Here is an 18,635-nt window from a genome sequence, read left to right as displayed (position 1 = left end):
CCCTATGGAGGAGGGAGTCAGTGCTGGATTTCCTCCACCTCTCAGCCATTCGCTCCATGTCTTGAGGCTCAAACAGGTTCTCCCCCAGAAGGGAAGCATGTCAGAGCTTACACACATCCACGGCGGGGACCTTCGGATGGAATCTCTCGGACACAGCATCGCGACGCTTCAACATCGAGTTGGCCCACTGGGTGGTAACCTGGTGCGCCAAAAACTCGATGGAGCGGGTGCCCGAGAGCAAGAGGGTCTCTAGGGCCTTCCTATTGGTCTCCTTGGACAGGTCCTCTGATCGCAATAGGATGCCCAGAGATCCTAGCCAAAAGTCCAGCCACGAAGTGGCCTGCATGGCACACTTAGCGACCTTCTCGTGGCTAAGGATCTCTGCCGCCGAGAACGACACCTGCCGGGCAGAGAGTTTCTCAAGGGGAACTCCCTTCGCCAGCTCCTCCAAAGAGTGATGGAGAGGAAGAGCGAGGTTGTGCTCACCCAGGATCTCGAAATACCTCCTCTGCTGAAGACGAGGAGGAGGGATGAGCTTGTTCCCGGCAGTGGAACGACTGGAGGAGGCAAGAAGTGCGAGCTGAGCGTTGGCCCTAGCCCTGGCACTCTTCAGCCCTCGAGACCAGGGCAGAGCCGCACTGGTCTTAGGGGCCTTCCGAACGTCATACACTTCATCTAAAATCGTGTCTTTGCCTTCACGGGGGGCGATGACTGGATCCATAAGCCCGTTAAGTTGCCTTATCAGGCTTAGGACCTGCCAGAAGGCATGTTCGGATTCTTGCTGTTCTCCTCCCTGCGGGCTGGCAGCTAAGTCTCCTGCCCCAGGGATCTCTTCCAGGGGTGACACGTGGACATTCCCCCGGGTAGTCGTGGGTTCCTGACGAATCCTTGCAGAGGATTTAGGGACGGTCTTGGAGTCCTTGGATTCCCTCCTGGGAGGGATACGGGATCCCAACAACGAGGTTCGAGGGGCCCCTTCCTCACGAGACTATTCTCCTGCATGAAGCGAAGTCTCCCCCCCTGGTGCCGAGGGGAAGACTACCGCCCCACTGGACTCACCTGAGGACGGAAAGGCCTTGTCCACGGGAGAAGGAGAGAGCACTCGTGCAGGAGAAGGGACCTTCGCGACCAACCTCTTGGGAACCAACTTCGCCCTGGGGGAAGTCACCACAAAGTCCACTCCTCTCTTTCTTTTCACGTAGGAGAGACAGCCGTTGGTTTGTTACCCTGGTCGGCGAGTGCTGGTTTCATAACCCTCACTAACGCCCATGCCAGAGGACCAAACCAAGTCTGTTGCTCCAAGGACACAGAGTCCGAAATCTTCGCTAAAGGGAAAGGGATCGGGCGATCCTTTGGAGTGGACACCACGGTACCTGCCTGAAAAGAAGGTGGGGAAGAATGATGTACTAACCTCTCCTCGTTCTGCACTACCAACCTGTGTTTGGGTGGAGGTGATCCAGAGTGCCGTCTAGGAGCACGCGTTCCTGCTGCTACCACCGGCTGTGGAATTCGCCGCGAACGATGGTCGCGCGAGGGCGAGCGATCGCGCAGGCGCGCAAGTGGATGATCGCGCGGGCGCACAGGCGAGTGGTCACGCGGGCGAATGATCGCGCGGGCCCGCAGGCGAGCGGTCGCGTAGGCGAGTGGGCGCGAGGGTGAGCAGGTGAATAAACGCGTGTCCGAGGCGACGAACGCAAGCGTTGGCGCGACAGCGAGGAAACACGCTGCCGCGTGGGTGAGGAAGACCGCTGGCGATGGAGATCCACAGGCGATCGATGATGAGCTGGTGAGTGCGGTCGCGCAGGTTGGCGATGGCGTGATGTGGCATGTCGACGCGTTGGCGAGCGATGGTGAGCAGCATGCGCAGGTGAATGACTGCGCAATGGCGAGCGATGGCGAGCAGCATGCGCAGGTGAGTGATCACGCGATGGGGTGCGATGGCGATCAGCATGCACAGGAGGGCGATCGCGTGATGGCGAGCGATGGCGAGCAGCATGCGCAGGAGGGCGATCGCGTGATGGCGAGCGATGGCGAGCAGCATGCGCAGGTGGGCGATCGCGTGATGGGGAGCGATGGTGATCAGCATGCGCAGGAGGGCGATCGTGTGATGGAGAGCGATGGCGAGCAGCATGCGCAGGTGGGCGATCGCGTGATGGGGAGCGATGGTGATCAGCATGCGCAGGAGGGCGATCGTGCGATGGCGAGCGATGGCGAGCAGCATGCGCAGGAACTGGAAGATCGCTGGCGTGTTGGCGAACATGTGTTTTTGACACACGCACAGCACGATGTTGCGTAGCCACAGGACAGGTAGATAGTGAGCAGGGAGCTCAGCAGGAACTATAGGATGGTCAGAGACCGCAGGGTGATGGTCCTCAAATGAGCGCTGACGCTCAGAAGAGAGCTGACGAGCAGGAGAGCGCTGGCGAGGAGGGCGAACATCAGGAGAGAGCCGACGAGCAGGTGAGTGTCGGCGAGCAGGTGAGCGTCGGCGAGCAGGTGAGCGTCGGCGAGCAGGTGAGCGTCGGCGAGCAGGAGAGTCTTGACGAGCAGGAGATTGCCGACGAGCAGGAGAGCGCTGAAGATCAGGAGAGCGCTGGCGAGCAAGAGAGCGCCTGTGCGCTAGCACTGCTCGAGGAAGGGAAGGATCCCTTAGCCCCGAAGGGACCGTTGCCCGTCGGGTGACGAGTTCTCCAGAAGGCGAAGATCTGGCAGGAGATGGTGAACGGTCTGCAGAGAGGTTCAAGGAAGACGGAGCTGTATGTTGAGGCTGACGAGGAGAGTCCCCCTCGGAGGATGAAGACCCGAGGATGAAGACCCAAAAAGGCGCCTCTTAGTCCCCCTGTAAGGGGAAGGGAGGCCCTTGCGGCGTAGCGGACGGTGAGCCTTACGGCGGAGGCGGCCTCGGGGAAGATCGTCGGGACCATCGGTCCTCCGAAGGGGAGTCTCCGTCAAAGCACTTCCCTCAGAAGGAAGCTGAGCAGCAGCAGAAACCGAAGGACTCACTTCCCCCTTCGAAGGATGTACGGAAGGGGGAGGAGAACCTTTAGCACCATCATCGCAACAGCACCTGCGGCGGATTGCCCAGCCACGTCGGAGGCCTCTGTCACCACGACGTTGACAATAGACAGAGGATCTACCTCTGCTACCGCAGGCGACTGCTTAAGAGCGGCCCCCAACGAGACAAGGTCAATAAAAGCGACCCTGAAGGGCAAGCCCTTAAGCCCCAGGGACGACCAAATCTGTAAAAGATCATCATTGGTTAAGGCATTATCAATAACCTCCCCAAGGTCGGGAAACAGAACAAGGGCCTGCGCTCCCACTTGGCCGACTCTCCTTAGGAGGCGGACGAGGGGGAGCTTCGTAGGAGGTTTGGGCGGCGGAAGAAGTCCCGAGAACCTTCCTCCTTCAAGGCTAACCCCGAAGGAGAACGGTCTCTCTTGGACTTCTTCTTACGCGACGGCCAAACCTCTCCCACTGGGAGGCAGACCACTCCCTGCACTCACGGCACATGTTCCCCTGGTCACACCGTCGGCCCCGACATTGAGGGCAGAGGGTGTGCGGATCCGTAGTTACGTCCGACATGAAAGTCCCACAAGGACGACCAGCAACTCCAGGGCATGTACACATTGTAAAGAAATAATAATGAAGGTCAACTTCCAACCAACACACACGCTGAAAAGAAAAAGCAGAAAATTAAAGGCTGTCACGAGGACGATGAGCAGACACGTCTGATCACCGCCGAGCCAAAAGTGAAGTGAAGCAAGTCACCGATGTGTGGAGGGGGGAGGGGTAGCAAGTTACCCTTCCCCACCCCCCACTAACTAGTGCGGGGGTAATTAACCCTCGTTAAAACTATTGGCTCGTCATTTCAGCTGCACTAAAAGGTAAACCCTCTGTAAATAGCGTGGTTTGTATTTCGGTTACAGAACAAAGTTAGTTTAGGTATATGGGATAGTTTAAATGTATTTGGCTGCACAGTATTTCCTTACGCTTATACTGTAGCTTTATTATAAAATTTAATATGGTGTTTTGTAGGGTTTGGAACCAGACAAGGGAAGATCAGGGCTCAAAAGGGAAGGCTTGAGCTTCTTATTCTCCTTTGAGCCTGAAAGTACAGTAGTCAGAGGAGAATAATCATGCCTGGCTTTCTTCTTCTTGAGTCCACTGAACTTTTCCCATTGGGAGAATGACCACTCCCTATAAACATCACAAGGAGAATCCTTAAAGCACCTATATCCTCTGCACAAAGGGCAAATGAGATGAGGATCAATGTCGATGAAGCTCTCAAAGTTATCACCAAGGGTGCCCTTCAACACCACAGCAAGTACGCATGAACAGATGCTTCACGTTCATACTGGAGAAGATAAAAGAATAAAAGTGCTGGAAAGGAGGTCAGTAATACATGACTGTTCACAGCAGCAACCAGAACCATAGTGCAATCCCAGCCACGAGCGCTGACGCATTAGCCCTCATAGAGGGTAGGTGATGCAACAATACCAGGTTGCCAGACCATTGATTATTCTTCAACTGGTGTAACCGGCTCCACCAGAACTAACCAATTAAATGATGATGGTGTGCATCTGCATAGGAACAAATGTCTTAGAGTCTACATATGAACTATCTTTAGCACTACCCTATAATACCAATGCGTAAATAAGTTTCATCTTACCTTTACCGAGGGCAGTGAAGAGATGAGAATATCTACAGCCAACTGACCTACGTTACCAACACTTACTGATGGCTGAAAAAAAAAAAAATGTTATTTACACAAAAACATCATAAATTTATGAATCATTTGGCATTTTTCCTACCTTTACAAACCCGAGGCCTTTAATAGGAGTATGACAAAAGCGATGCCGGAATGGTCATTTAAACTTTTAACAAGGTGGTACTAGTAACTGGGAGTGGTTGAGTCGGGAAATATAACTTTATCTCAGTTTGTATAGCTAGGAAAATAACAATATGATATTTTCATTATAAAATAAATTTTTGAATATACTTACCCGGTGAATATATAAATAACTGACGTCTCCGACGGCCCGACAGATTCCAAAAAACTCGCGAGCGATCGCCATGATGGTTGCGGGTGTGCCCACCAGCGCCGACTATCGGCCAGATACCGCATATACTTCTCAACCACTCCAGTTCTTCTCAGTCCGTAGGGTCTCTATTGGGGAGGAAGGGAGGGCCTTTAATATTATATATTCACCAGGTAAGTATATTCAAAAATTTATTTTATAATGAAAATATCATTTTTAAATATTAAACTTAGCCGGTGAATATATAAATAGCTGATTCACACCTATGGTGGTGGGTAGAGACCAGTATTATAACAATAAAGGCGTATATACTCAAGATTTTTTGACAAATATTTCATAAAAACAAACTTAAGTATAGGTACCTGGTAAGGAAGCTGACTCTGATGATTACTCTGCCTCATTAGTCCGCTTTCCTCACGAAGCCCAGCCATCCTCTCAGGATGCTGAAAGACTCCCAGGAGCTGCTATATCCAGGGCGAATACCCCTAAAACAGGACCTCATCAATACCCTTAATCTGGGCGCTCTCAAGAAAACAACATTTTTGACCACCCGCCAAATCAAAAAGATTGCGAAAGACTTCTTAGTCTTCCGTACAACCCAAAACAAGATTAAAAATTTCAAGAGTAGATTAAAAGGATATTGGGATTAAGGGAATGTAGTGGTAGAACCCTCACCAACTACTGCACTCGCTGCAACGAATGGACCCAGTGTGTAGCAGTCCTCATAAAGAGTCTGGACGTCTTTCAAGTAAAATGAAGCGAACACCGACTTGCTCCTCCAAAAGGTCGCGTCCATAATACTTTGAAGGGATCTATTTTGCTTAAATGCCACCGAAGTAGCTATCGCTCTAACTTCGTGAGCCTTGACCTTAAGCAAACTACGATCCTTCTCACTTAAATGAGAATGTGCCTCCCGGATTAAAAGTTTAATAAAGTAAGATAACGCATTCTTAGACATTGGCAACGGGGGCTTTTTAACGGAGCACCATAAAGCCTCTGAACAACCTCGTATTGGTTTAGTTCTAGATAAGTAAAACTTAAGAGCTCTAACGGGGCACAGCACTCTTTCAATTTCATTACCTACGATCTCCGAAAGACTAGGTATTTCAAAAGATTTAGGCCAAGGACGAGACGGAAGTTCATTCTTGGCCAAAAAACCAAGTTGAAGAGAACATATTGCTTTATTTGTCGAGAAGCCGATGTTCTTACTAAAAGCATGGATCTCACTGACCCTTTTAGCCGAAGCCAAGCTCACCAAAAAGAGTGTCTTGAGGGTAAAATCCTTCAGGGAGGCTGAATTTAAAGGCTCAAACCTGTCTGACATTAGGAACTGTAGGACCACGTCCAAGTTCCAAGCAGGAGTTGAAATACGACGCTCCTTAGAGGTCTCGAAAGACTTAAGGAGGTCTTGGAGATCTTTGTTATTTGAAAGATCAAAGCCTCTATGCCTGAAAACAGAAGCTAACATGCTTCTGTAGCCTTTAATGGTGGATGCAGAGAGGGAGCGACCGTTTCAAAGATATAGGAGAAAATCCGCAATCTGTGCTACAGAGGTACTGGAGGAGGAAATAGAGGAGGACTTGCACCAATCTCTAAATACCTCCCACTTTGACTGGTAGATCTTGATGGTAGAGGATCTTCTAGCCCTCGCGATCGCCCTAGCTGCCTCCTTCGAAAATCCTCGAGCTCTTGAGAGTCTTTCGATAGTCTGAAGGCAGTCAGACGAAGAGCGGGGAGGCTTTGATGAAGCCTCTTTACGTGAGGCTGCCGTAAGAGATCCATCCGCAAAGGCAGACTCCTTGGAACGTCTACCAGCCATAGAAGTACCTCTGTGAACCACTCTCTCGCGGGCCAGAGGGGAGCAACCAACGTCAACCTGGTCCCTTCGTGAGAGGCGAACTTCTGCAACACCTTGTTGAGGATCTTGAAAGGTGGAAAGGCGTAAGCGTCCAGGTGAGACCAGTCCAACAGAAAGGCATCTATGTGGGCCGCCTCTGGATCTGGGACTGGAGAGCAATAAGTCGGGAGCCTTTTTGTCAGTGAGGTCGCAAAGAGATCGATGGTGGGTTGACCCCAAGTCATCCAAAGACTCTTGCACTAATCCTTGTGGAGCATCCACTCTGTAGGGATCACCTGACCTCTTCGACTGAGACAGTCCGCCAAGACGTTCAACTTCCCTTGGACGAACCTCGTCAAAAGCGAGATGTTTCGATCTTTTGACCAAATGAGGAGTTCCCTTGCAATGACGAAAAGGGCGTGGGAGTGAGTGCCTCCTTGTTTCGAGATGTGAGCCAAGGCCGTGGTATTGTCTGCATTCACTTCTACCACCTTGTTTCGAAGTAGACTCTCGAAACTCCTCAGTGCTAAATGGACTGCCAACAGCTCCTTGCAGTTGATGTGAAGGCTCCTCTGGTCTGCCGCCCAAAGACCCGAGCATTCCAGACTATTCAGAGTCGCCCCCAACCCAAATCCGACGCGTCTGAAAATAACACATGGTTTGGGTTCTTGACTGCCAGAGACAGACCTTTTCGAAGTCTTATATTGCTGTCCCACCAGGCCAGGCAAGTCTTGACTGGTTCGGAGATTGGAATCGAGACCGCCTCCAAAGTTTTCTCCTTGCTCCAATGGGAGTCTAGGTGGAACTGGAGAGGGCGTAGGTGAAGTCTCCCTAGAGAGATAAACTGTTCCAGGGATGAAAGCGTCCCTAGGAGGCTCATCCAGCTTCTCACAGAGCAACGGTTTTTCTCTAGCACGAGACGGACTTTGAGCAAAGCCTGCTCGATCCTGTTGGCAGACGGAAAAGCCCGAAAAGCTAGACTCTGTATCTCCATCCCCAAATAGAGAATCGTTTGGGAGGGAGTCAGCTGTGACTTCTCCATGTTCACCAAGAGGCCCAACTCCTTCGCAAGATCCAAAGTCCATTGTAGGTCCTGCAGACAGCGATGACAGGACGACGCTCTGAGTAACCAGTCGTCCAGGTACGGGGAGGCTCTGATCCCCGACAATTGTAGGAACTTTGCTACATTTCTCATGAGCCTCGTAAAAACAAGAGGAGCAGGGCTGAGGCCGAAGCACAGTGCTCGGAACTGGTACACCACATTCCTGTATACAAACCTCAGATAAGGTTTTGAGTCTGGATGTATCGGAATGTGGAAGTACGCATAATGCAAGTCGAGAGAGCCCATCCAGTCCCCCTCTCTGACTGCTGCTAGAACGGATTTGGTGGTCTCCATCGTAAACTTTGTTTTGACAACAAATACGTTGAGAGCACTGACATCCAGCACTGGCCTCCAACCTCCTGTGTTCTTTGGAACCAGGATGAGACGGTTGTAAAAACCTGGGGATTGAAGGTCCGAGACTTTCACCACCGCCCCCTTCTCTAACAACTGAGACACCTGCAGATGTAATGCCTGTCTCTTCGACTCCACTCGATACCTGGGCGAGAGGTCTATCGGATCTTTTACTAGAGGAGGTCTCCGTACAAAAGGGATTTTGTAACCCTCCTTCAGCAACAAAACAGACTCCCGGTCTGCACCCCTCTTCTCCCAGGCCTGCCAGAAGTTGGTCAATCTGGCACCTACTGCTGTCTGAGGACGTGGGCAGTCAGACTCTGCCACGGGAGGATTTAGATCCTCTCTTCTTAACCCGCTTACTATCGGCACGAGAGCCTCCCTTACTGGGAGCTCTGCCACGAAAAGGCGGGATAAACCTTGTCGCTGGAGTTTCAAATTTAGGTCTGTTGACATAAGAGGACGAAGGTACAGCCTTACGAGCAGACGTGGCCATCAAATCATGAGTGTCCTTCTGTACAAGAGACGCTGCGATATCTCTAATAAGCTGCTGCGGGAACAGGGCAGAAGACAATGGCGCAAAGAGAAGTTCTGACCTTTGACAAGGAGTGACACCTGCAGACAGAAAAGAACAAAGAGTCTCTCTTCTTAAGAACCCCTGCTGTGAAAGTAGCAGCCAGTTCATTAGAGCCATCTCTAATAGCCTTGTCCATGCAGGACATAATTTGAACAGAGACATCACGGTCTGCTGACGAGACCTTCCAACTCAAGGCTCCCAGAGACCAATCCAAAAAATTGAAAACCTCAAAGGCCCGATAAATTCCTTTGAGGAGATGATCTAAGTCTGAAGAGGACCAGCAAACTTTCGAGCGTCTCATGGCCAGAAACTTTCGAGCGTCTCATGGCCAGACGACAAGGAGAGTCTACGAGTCTTGAGAAGTCTCCCTGGGCAGAGGCAGGCACTCCCAAGCCGAGAACTTCTCCCGTGTCATACCAGACGCTCGCACGAGAAGCCAGTTTGAAAGGGGGAAAAGCAAAAGCTGACTTCCCCAAATTCCTCCTGGTCATCAACCAGTCGCCCAATAAACGCAAAGCTCTCTTAGAAGAGCGAGAGAGCACTAACTTCGTGAACGACGGAGTCAAAGAAGCTAGGCCCAACGTGAACTCAGATGGGGGCGAACGAGGAGCAGCAGACACAAAATGATCAGGAAACAGGTCCTTAAAAATTAGCATGATCTTCTTAAAATCAAGGGAGGGCTGAGCAACCCTAGGCTCCTCTCCATCCGAAAGAGTCCCCAAAGGAACATCAGTTGGAAGGGGATCAACGACTTCCTCATCCGAAGGAACTTCATCCGACAACGGCCGAGTCTCGCGATACGGAGAGACATGCCGATGAGGCAACGCTTGACAGGCTATGTCAACGTGCGACGGAGCCGCAGCAACAGCTGAGGTAACGACGTCACGCCGAGGCTGCAAAGACTGAAAGTCTTGAGACTGACAAACAACAACAGACTGTGTCAACTGCCGTTCGACATCACGTTGGGGCTGCATTGACTGCAGGGTTTGAGTTTGAAAAACAACACCCGACTGCGGTGACTGACGTTCAACGTCCCGTTGGGGCAACGGAGTCGGCCGACGAACGTCACTTCGAGACTGCGGCGACAGTTGCAGAACGTCACCTTGAGTCTGTGGCAAAGGGGGTTCCACGTCACATGACTGACGTGAATGACGAGGAACACGATCAGAGTCGCGTTTAACAGCACCGATAACGTTAGCGCTAACATCATAAGGACGAGAAAAAACTTGCTTAAGCGGTTGAAGACCAAAGTCACGCTTGTCGGACTGGCGAACCACAAGCAAAGGATCTTTACGAACCTGTTCATGCTCATAAACCTCCATTAAAGATGAAAGTTTCACCGGCATGTCCTGTAGGACACTCCACTTCGGGTCAACGGGAGTCGGAACGGGCCGTGACGTCGGAAACGTCTGTGCATGCAAATCATCGCACCGAATGAGACCCTCGGACTCCTTGTCACGCTTTCGCTTAACAGGCGAACAGCCATCCGATGACTGAAAATGGTCAGAGCTGCCCCAATGGCTACAGCCAGCACGCTGGACCTGTCCTGAAGGGACTGATTTGCGCTTAAAGGGTTTAGAAACCTTACGCCAAGGTTTCTTATGCGGCAAATCGTCGGAAGACGAGGAGAACTTAGTCTCCCCCGTCTTATGGTAAGGACGTTCTTGATGAGAAACGTCTGATACCTTAGAGGGAACGTCTGTACGTCGGTTTACACGTCTCGCTCCCTTAAGTCCTACGACATTCCTTCTCCCTGGTGCAGGGGAGCCTGAAAGAGGTCTCGGACTAGGGGAGCGACAAGCACAAACAGACGAAACAAAACAAAAAAGGATTTCAAGAGTTTTATTGAAGAGACAAACCAACACAGCGAAACGCCAATAAAACCCAAAACAAAGTACTTCACCAATTCGGTAGAAAAACTCGAGGTCTAGAGCGAGTGGAACCAATGTTGTCGGTGACACCGACAGAGAAGAACTGGAGTGGTTGAGAAGGATATGCGGTATCTGGCCGATAGTCGGCGCTGGTGGGCACACCCGCAACCTTCATGGCGATCGCTCGCGAGTTTTTTGGAATCTGTCGGGCCGTCGGAGACGTCAGCTATTTATATATTCACCGGCTAAGTTTAATATTTAAAATTTAAAAATAATTAGTATTTTTCTTAACTATAAAAACCTGAGTTCTCTACTTATAGGAGTAAAATAACAGTGAAGGCTGGAATATGGCAGTTAAACAAGTGTAATGAATGAATGAATGATTTAAAGTTTTCAGGCATCCTGACATCTAAGGTCATTGACGCCGGTAACATTTAATTTATGTATACAAAAGTAAAAAATGAAATAAAATAAAAAATTGAAGAGTATTCAATTAAAATCATAAAAATTGAATGTCATAAAAGTTAAATATTTTTCAGAAGACCTGCTTCTGAAAGAAATCTAAAAATGCCACTTGCATGGTAGGACATCATTTCCAAGAATCTTGGCAAGGATGAACCTGCCACCCTCACCTCGAGCCTCAAACAAATATCTATTCCGCAACATGTTATAATTGGGGCATTCGGTCAACAAATGCCTTACTGTTAGAGGTACTAAACAGTTGTCACAATACGGTTGGTGTTGGCCCTTCAGCAGAAACTCATGTGTCAACCGAGTGTGACCAATACGGAGACGACAAAGAGACGTCTCCCATTTTCGGGGCATCATATTATACCTCCAAGGAGATATGTCATTTGTTACTTCCCTCATTTTATTGCCATCTTGACTATCCCATTGCTGTAAACAAGTGTAAACAATCGACAGAGTAATTATCCTGCCAGCTGCAGGGAGGCTACCTCCACCCCTCCAGCACACTCTAACCTCAACTGAATTGCAGCCGGGACTTATCGTGGTTGGTGATGATGGGAAAGTTTGAGTAAAGATCTCAGGTTTGTATAGTTAGGAAAAACACAAATTACTTTTAAAATTTGTCATTTGTTCTTACATAAATACAAACCATCGTTCTTTACTTAAAAGAGACTCCTCCTTAGGAGGGAGGAAGTCCCCGGTCTAACTGGCAGGAAACAGACTGGAAATATCAGGCTTAGCATTAGATGTGGAGGCGCTGGCGGGAGCAAGAGTAGCTTGTTGCGGAGAAGAAAGCATCAAGTCGGTGTTCTGATGGTATTTTTCCTCCAAGAAACAACAAAACTTTTCCTTCAATGGTGAGCCGGGAATATCCAACGAACATCAGAACAGTTGAAGGATGCCCACCTTCTGTAAACCAAGAGAAAGAGAAGAATTGGGGGAATCACTCCGAAAATGCAACACTGTTCGCTAGGGGGAAAGAGGGAGCCTCCCTGGCCCTAAGCTTGACACAATTCAGCCAAATATCTCCCTTACTCAACAGCCCTTCAGAGAGAGATAGCAGGAAAGAGTATAAAGAGTGTGTTCCAGGATAAGAAGATGCCAGCCTGGACCTCTTTGACTTCTTCAAAGAAGACAAAGGCAAAGAATCTATTTTAGCCTTCTTCTTCTTTTCCCTGCCAAACAATATTCACTGGGAGGATGGCAACTCACTACACTCCTCACAAGGTGAGAATTCAGAGTATACATGCCCTCGGCACAACAGGCATAACCTGTGAGGGTCTACCTCCACATTGCTTATATAAGTTCCAGAGTCCTTAAACAGGATCCCAGGACACATCCGAACGATCCCAGACAATCATCAAACCCACAGCAGGAAGAAAAAGCCAAAAAAGTTAATGCAAAAAGTATAAACTGCCATATAATCACAGCCAAGAGGACCAAGTTCTCTCTATGACACATGAAATTCAATTGAGGTTAGAGTGAGCTGTACCAATAGCCTGCGGCCAACAGGGAAACTACCTGTCGGTTCTTTGCACCGTGTTAAAAGTTTATCCGCCATATTCCAGTTTCGCTGCTATTCTACTCCTATAAGTAAAGAATGACCTTATCCTTAGGTCTTCTGGAATGAAGAGTGAAGAACCTTCAAGGGTGGAGTTCCTCAACCAAGAAATTTCCACCTTCAGCACATGCTTGTGGAATTTCCTGATGACGGTATCCCTTCTCTTGAGAATGGTATTCGCCCACAAGTTGGCGATGCGGTGCGATAAAAATTCAAGAGTTCAGGTACCTAACAACAGGAAAGACTACAAAGTCTTCCTGGCCAACTCCTTTGAAAGATCGTGGGAGCGGTCTTTGAAGCCAAAGTACCCTAGCCATAGATCAAGCCACGAAGCAGCCTCCATGGCATACTTAAGGCCTCTCTCTATGTTCAGGTGCTCAACTGCCGAGAGGGAGGCCCTCATAGAGGAGAGGGTTCGAGTCGGGATGCCCTTTGATAGAGACTCTAACGAAGGGTCGAGGGACATGGTGGAATAAGGTTCCCCTTTGATCTTGTAATACTTCCTTTGTAAAACAAAAGGAAGTGGAAGGGACTGAGAGGAGGAATCTGCCCTCAGGGAACTAAAAGTTCCAGCTATCTAAGCAATCGCTTTCCTTTTGGTGGCTGCCAAACCCTTAGACCAGGAAAAAGCTGCACTGGACCTGGAAGCCTTCTGGGTCTTGAATATTTCGTCAAGAACCATATCCATCCCTTCCTAAATGGTGGAACGAGAAGTAGACAGCCTGTTGATGGCCCTCATGCAAGCAAGTACCTGCAAAAAGGTGTACTCCGACTCATGTCTTTCTTGTTCAGTGATACTGTAGTTCGGATTGGCCGTCTTTGGAAGATTCTCGTCATCGGAATCTAAGGGGTCGTCCACCTCCAGACTCACATCCAGAGTCTGGGGTAGGTCAGGGTCGTCAACTGTATCACTGTATGGACCCGCCAAAGGGGACCGTCTCTGGGGATTAGCCGTTAGAGCTTCCCATGTCGCAGCGTTCTTGGGCTTCGTCTTAGAGTCCTCCGCAGTCTTAGCAGGGGGAACCTGCGAGTTTTTCAAGGCACTTGACGAAACCTTGGCAATAGGATCTGAAGGCTCCTCCTTTGGAGGAGGTAAGGAAATCAGACGTTGGTCCGGAGGCACTACCTCAATGCCTTGAGGGTTGAAGGGATGGATCGTTATCTCCCTGGGCAAGCCTAAGTCCCTACTCGTCCTAAACGGTGATGTCGGCGTGAGGTGGTGTTACACCTCTCATCCTCCTTTTCTGTCTCTTAGTTATAACTCCCTTTACCTTCACTGGAGTAAAGGGTAAGATGGCCATATAGAGTCAGAGGCTTGAGGATCTTCAGCACACGATCAAGGTGGAGGTGATCTGCATACCTTGTCTGCTGTCAACCTCCTTCTAGGGTTTTGACTCTGAACGGACAAACTCGACGAGGGTTCCAAAGAGATACTAGGGGTTGCCTTGACTGGAACAGTCAGAGGTTGTGGCAGTGGAGGAGCCACATTCAGAGACTTCAGCAGGGAGGTGAAGAACATACACACCAATGGAGGAAGTTCGATACTCTTGCTAAGCCCTAGACTACCCTAGGAGTGTCCTTTGTGGGCAACTCTAGAAGGAGGTCAAGTCGACGGTTTGATAACCTCTGAGGCAGAGGAACACGTTTCTTCGGACACGAAGGAAGGTCCGGACTAATAGGTACATTAGCGAACCTATTAGAAGGCTCTTTGAAACCCTTTGGAAAGGGTGTCGGTCTTCTGCTGTGAAGCTGAGAGTCGAGGCGAAGGTGTTACTACCGCACTTGCTCGCAGTTCCGACACATCTTCTCGTGAATTGCTTACGGAAACTGTCGATTTGCTTGCGAAATCCCGAGATTCGCGCGCCAAATCGAGTTTCACTCGTCAATGGACGCAATTCAAGAGCAGAAGTGCTCGCAATGGGAGGAACATCGGTAGAGGAAGGTCTAACGCCTTCCTGCTGCCTCAGAGAAGCACCTACGTCCAACGGAGTTAGCAGAGAAGGCCTCTGAGTAGGAACAGCTCTTGTTGGAGAACGTATCATAGTGGGACACGTTTCCAAGTGTTGCGTAGGCGAGCGCTTTGCTAAGACTCCCAAGGCAGTGAAAGGTACTAGGGGTTTAGCTGGAGGCCTGTCTGAGAAGTGGTCAATCCCATCATCAGGTCCGGTCCGAGGATGCTTGGAAGAAGGTCTGGTTGAGGGGCTACGCGCTGATGGACTGCGCGTGCGCATACCTCTACCTCTAGAAGAGGAACGTCTAGACCTTGATCGCGAACGTGTGGTTCGGGATTGTGAATGAGACGTTCATGAATGGGAGCGTCTAGCTCTTGTTCGAGAACAGTGTGAACGTTGCAAATACCTACCTCGCGAACGTAAAGTCAGCCTCGCGAACGAGAACGTCATTCTTGTAAACGGTACCCTCGCGAGCGTGAACGCCGCCCTCCTGAACGGGAGCGTCGTCTTCACAAGCGCCGTCCTTGTGATCTAGATTGCAGAGATCTAAGAATGCCAGCATCTGGACTTAGGTCTAGACTGTGCTCGTGATCGAGCGGAACGTGATTCCGAGACTTGTCCTCGTGAAGATGAACACCTCCAAGGAGAGCGTTGAGACCTTCGGTCTCTTGAGCGCGAACCTCTAATGTGAGCACCTTCTAGAAGAAGAGCCCTCGGATCGTGATGACGTACGATCCATAAGATCTTCCGATCGTCACAAACAGTGATCAGTGGAAAAAGTGTCCAGAAGGGCAAAGCGATGGTGAGGTTCGTCCTTTAGCGCTGCTGGTGGTTGGAGCCCTGGTGCTTGGAAGATCTACACCTGCAACCTGCGGGTTCCTGTGGGGAGAAACAAAGGGCTGAAGGTTACAGGACGATGGGGTCCCAGGATGGAGGCCGTTGGAGAGGCAAACGCGAGGGATCACCTTGTATGCGCGTGGAAGGGCCAGGAGAGGGTGAAAGATGGACCTCGCACAGTTCCATAGCATGTGATGTCGATGGCTTCAGAGAAGGGTACTTCTTAGCACCACGCTGAAGAAGGCGCAGCAGCTGCTCCTTCGGAGGGGGTCCCGAAATCCCTAAGGACGACCACACCGGCAAAAGATCTGAAAGGGTGAATGGCTCCCTGGAGGCTGGAGTTGAAGTTGCTCCTCTAGGGGAAGCAACAAACCCCCCCCCCCCCCCCCCAGTACTCCGGGGTTGCCAAGGAGTTAGTCGGTGTGCGCTCCTACTTGATCGTCCCTCGGCAGAGCGCAAGCAAGAAGGAGCTTTTGAAAGAGATTTGGGGCTGCACAAAGAAGAATGCATTTTCCTCGCCCCTGAGGGAGAAAAATCACACATCGCCTTCTTCCTGCCCCGCCCCAATTTCTCCCATTGGGAGGCAGGCTACTTCCTACACTCTGCGCAGGCGAACCCTGCTCACAGCGATGCCCTCTGCACGAAGGACACAGAGTGTGGGTCGGTCTCCAATGAAGACAGAAAAGTACCACAGCGGCACCTTCGCGTCCTGGATAGGTTTGCATGAAGGCGATCATAGAGAGAACACTCACCCCTGAAAAGAGAAAGCAAAATCAAATAGTCCAATGACAATCAGGGAGAGAGAGAAGACACGTCCGATCTCTACCGTGACAGTATATAGAGAGGCAGCTGGGTAGCCCCCAGCCTACCTGCTCAAGCAGTTAGGCAGGTTTGCCACCTCGCAAATAAAGTCTAATGGCTACCTTCCAACTCCGCTGAAAGATAATCCACATAAATAATGGAAGGTTTGTTAGCATGGGAACAATAAGATGTTAAGATAACGTTAATTACTGTACAGAACATCAGTAATAATTTATATTGTACTGTACAGTACAAGTTTTTTTTTTTTGATAACTTACTGTTAAGTTATTAATTTGAATTTCCTTTTTTATCACAGTACTGTGTACTGTACTAATCAATTTGAAATTATCTTCACAACATTGATGACTCGTCCAAGTAGATGTGCCATGCCGTACAGTTAGCCCCTTCATCCTTCATTTCATTCATTAACTGCATGGCGTACTGTACGTCTGGATCCACCTCATCCACTGGCTTTTTGGAGGAATATTTTTCAATAAGTAAAAATACAGTACTGTACTGTTAAAAGCACTGTACATGTACTGTAGTTACTTTAATAAATACTGCACATACATACAGTGCTCTCTACATACCGCAATCATATTTCTTTAAAAAAGTACGGTACAGTAGATGGGGTGTGGAACAACTCCCTACTGAACCGTACTTTCGTATTTTTTCTTACTGTACATAAAAAAAAGGGACTCCTGTAACACAATTACTAATGATTACTGTTTATTTTTTCACAACTACTGTAAATAATGTACATACTGTACTTGTAGCTATGCTGTTACCAAGAGAAATCGGGCATGAGACGATGCATATTTCTGCGCAGAACTTCACACAAAAATGATGAGAATATACGTGGTCTGTATAAAATTTACTGTATCGTATACTTTCATGCAGTATTTTATGTTTTTTTTTTTTTTTTTACATTTCACTTGATGTTTATATGGTCTAATATACTTAATATCTTTCCAGATGTAAATGCTGTATAAAAATGACAAATTTGTAGGTAATTTGTATTTTTCCTAACTAAACAAACCTTAGCTATTTAATATGGGTAATTACTTTTGGCGTAGCTGAAATGAGAAGCCATTAGAATTTTAACGAGGGTTTACTACCCCACTGCTAGTTAGCGGGGGTAGGGAGGGTAGCTTGCTAACACACGCCCCCCCCCCCCTCACACACAGCTGTGCTTGAGCTCACTTAGCTTAGGGGTAGGACTTCACGGGGGATAGGGCTGGTGGGCAAGTTTGATTAAATAGCTAAGGTTTGTATAGTTAGGAAAAATACAAATTACCTACGAATTTGTCATTTGTTCTGTAACTGAAATACAAACCACGCTATTTAATATGGGTGACTCACCCCTAGGAAGGGTGGCAAGTCCCAGCCAGTACTGGCTTTTGGCTTTGCCCGGGGACTCAGTATGTGAGTGTGTCAGCACTCAACAATAAGGAGTCCCTGCACCTCGCTAGAACCTTGCTGCGCAAGGGCTGCGGCCTACGTAAGCTGTGTGTGAAGGTATAAAGTGTGACTCGTCCTAGGAAGTTGACCTGTAGTCCTTTAGATGGAAACTTTAGGCTAGGACTCTCCCAATACCACCTCGTGAGGGTATGGGGACGTGATAGTATTAGCTTAATGCTAGGAACACAAGGAAACATGGTTTCCCTCAGTGGTTCGAGGTCAGCTGTGCAGAGAACCCAGGATGCTGCTTTCCCCAAGAGAGGGGAGGATGAAGAAAAGAATAAGGGCCAGACAAACCTTTTCATTCATGCAGACTAAGACCGGGTAACAATGCCCTCAACCTTCTGCTACTTGTCCATTAAGGAGCCTGAGGTTTTAAACCAGCTGTTGTGCAGCCACCACAGGGCCAATAGAGAACGTATCAAGCCTCCTGTGAGTCACGTCTTGCAGGTAGTGGGCTGTGAAGGTCGTCTGACGCTTCCACACCCGAGCTTATAGAACCTGCGTCACTGAAAAGTTCTTCTTGAAGGCCAGGGACGTAGCTACGCCCCTGACATCATGTGCTCTAGGGTGACGTGACGGAGGAAGGTAAGGATTCAGCGACAGATGGATTACCCTACGAATCCATGCCGAGATAGTATTCTTGGTAACCCTCCTCTTTGTTCTCCCAGTGCTCACAAACAATGCCTTCACTTGGGGATGAACTGCAGCCGTTCTTTTGAGATATAGCCTCAGACTCCTTACTGGGCACAGTAGGAGATGGTCTGGGTCATTTGTT

At 49.3% G+C, this 18,635-nt stretch overlaps 1 protein-coding gene across 1 annotated transcript in view; it reads right to left on the bottom strand.

Moving 5' to 3' along the window:
* LOC137645802 (proteasome assembly chaperone 2) overlaps positions 1 to 18,635 on the bottom strand; it is a 234,476-nt gene that overhangs the window by 194,202 nt on the left and 21,639 nt on the right. The window contains exon 2 of the mRNA XM_068378749.1: positions 4,670 to 4,741. Coding sequence (XP_068234850.1) covers positions 4,670 to 4,741 — 72 coding nt within the window. The remainder of the gene's footprint in view (positions 1 to 4,669; positions 4,742 to 18,635) is intronic.

Source organism: Palaemon carinicauda, chromosome 8 (assembly GCF_036898095.1).
Source record: "Palaemon carinicauda isolate YSFRI2023 chromosome 8, ASM3689809v2, whole genome shotgun sequence".
NCBI lineage: Eukaryota > Metazoa > Arthropoda > Malacostraca > Decapoda > Palaemonidae > Palaemon > Palaemon carinicauda.
The sequence above is the reverse complement of the archived record's forward strand: the minus strand, read 5'-3'. Positions and strand labels throughout refer to the sequence as shown.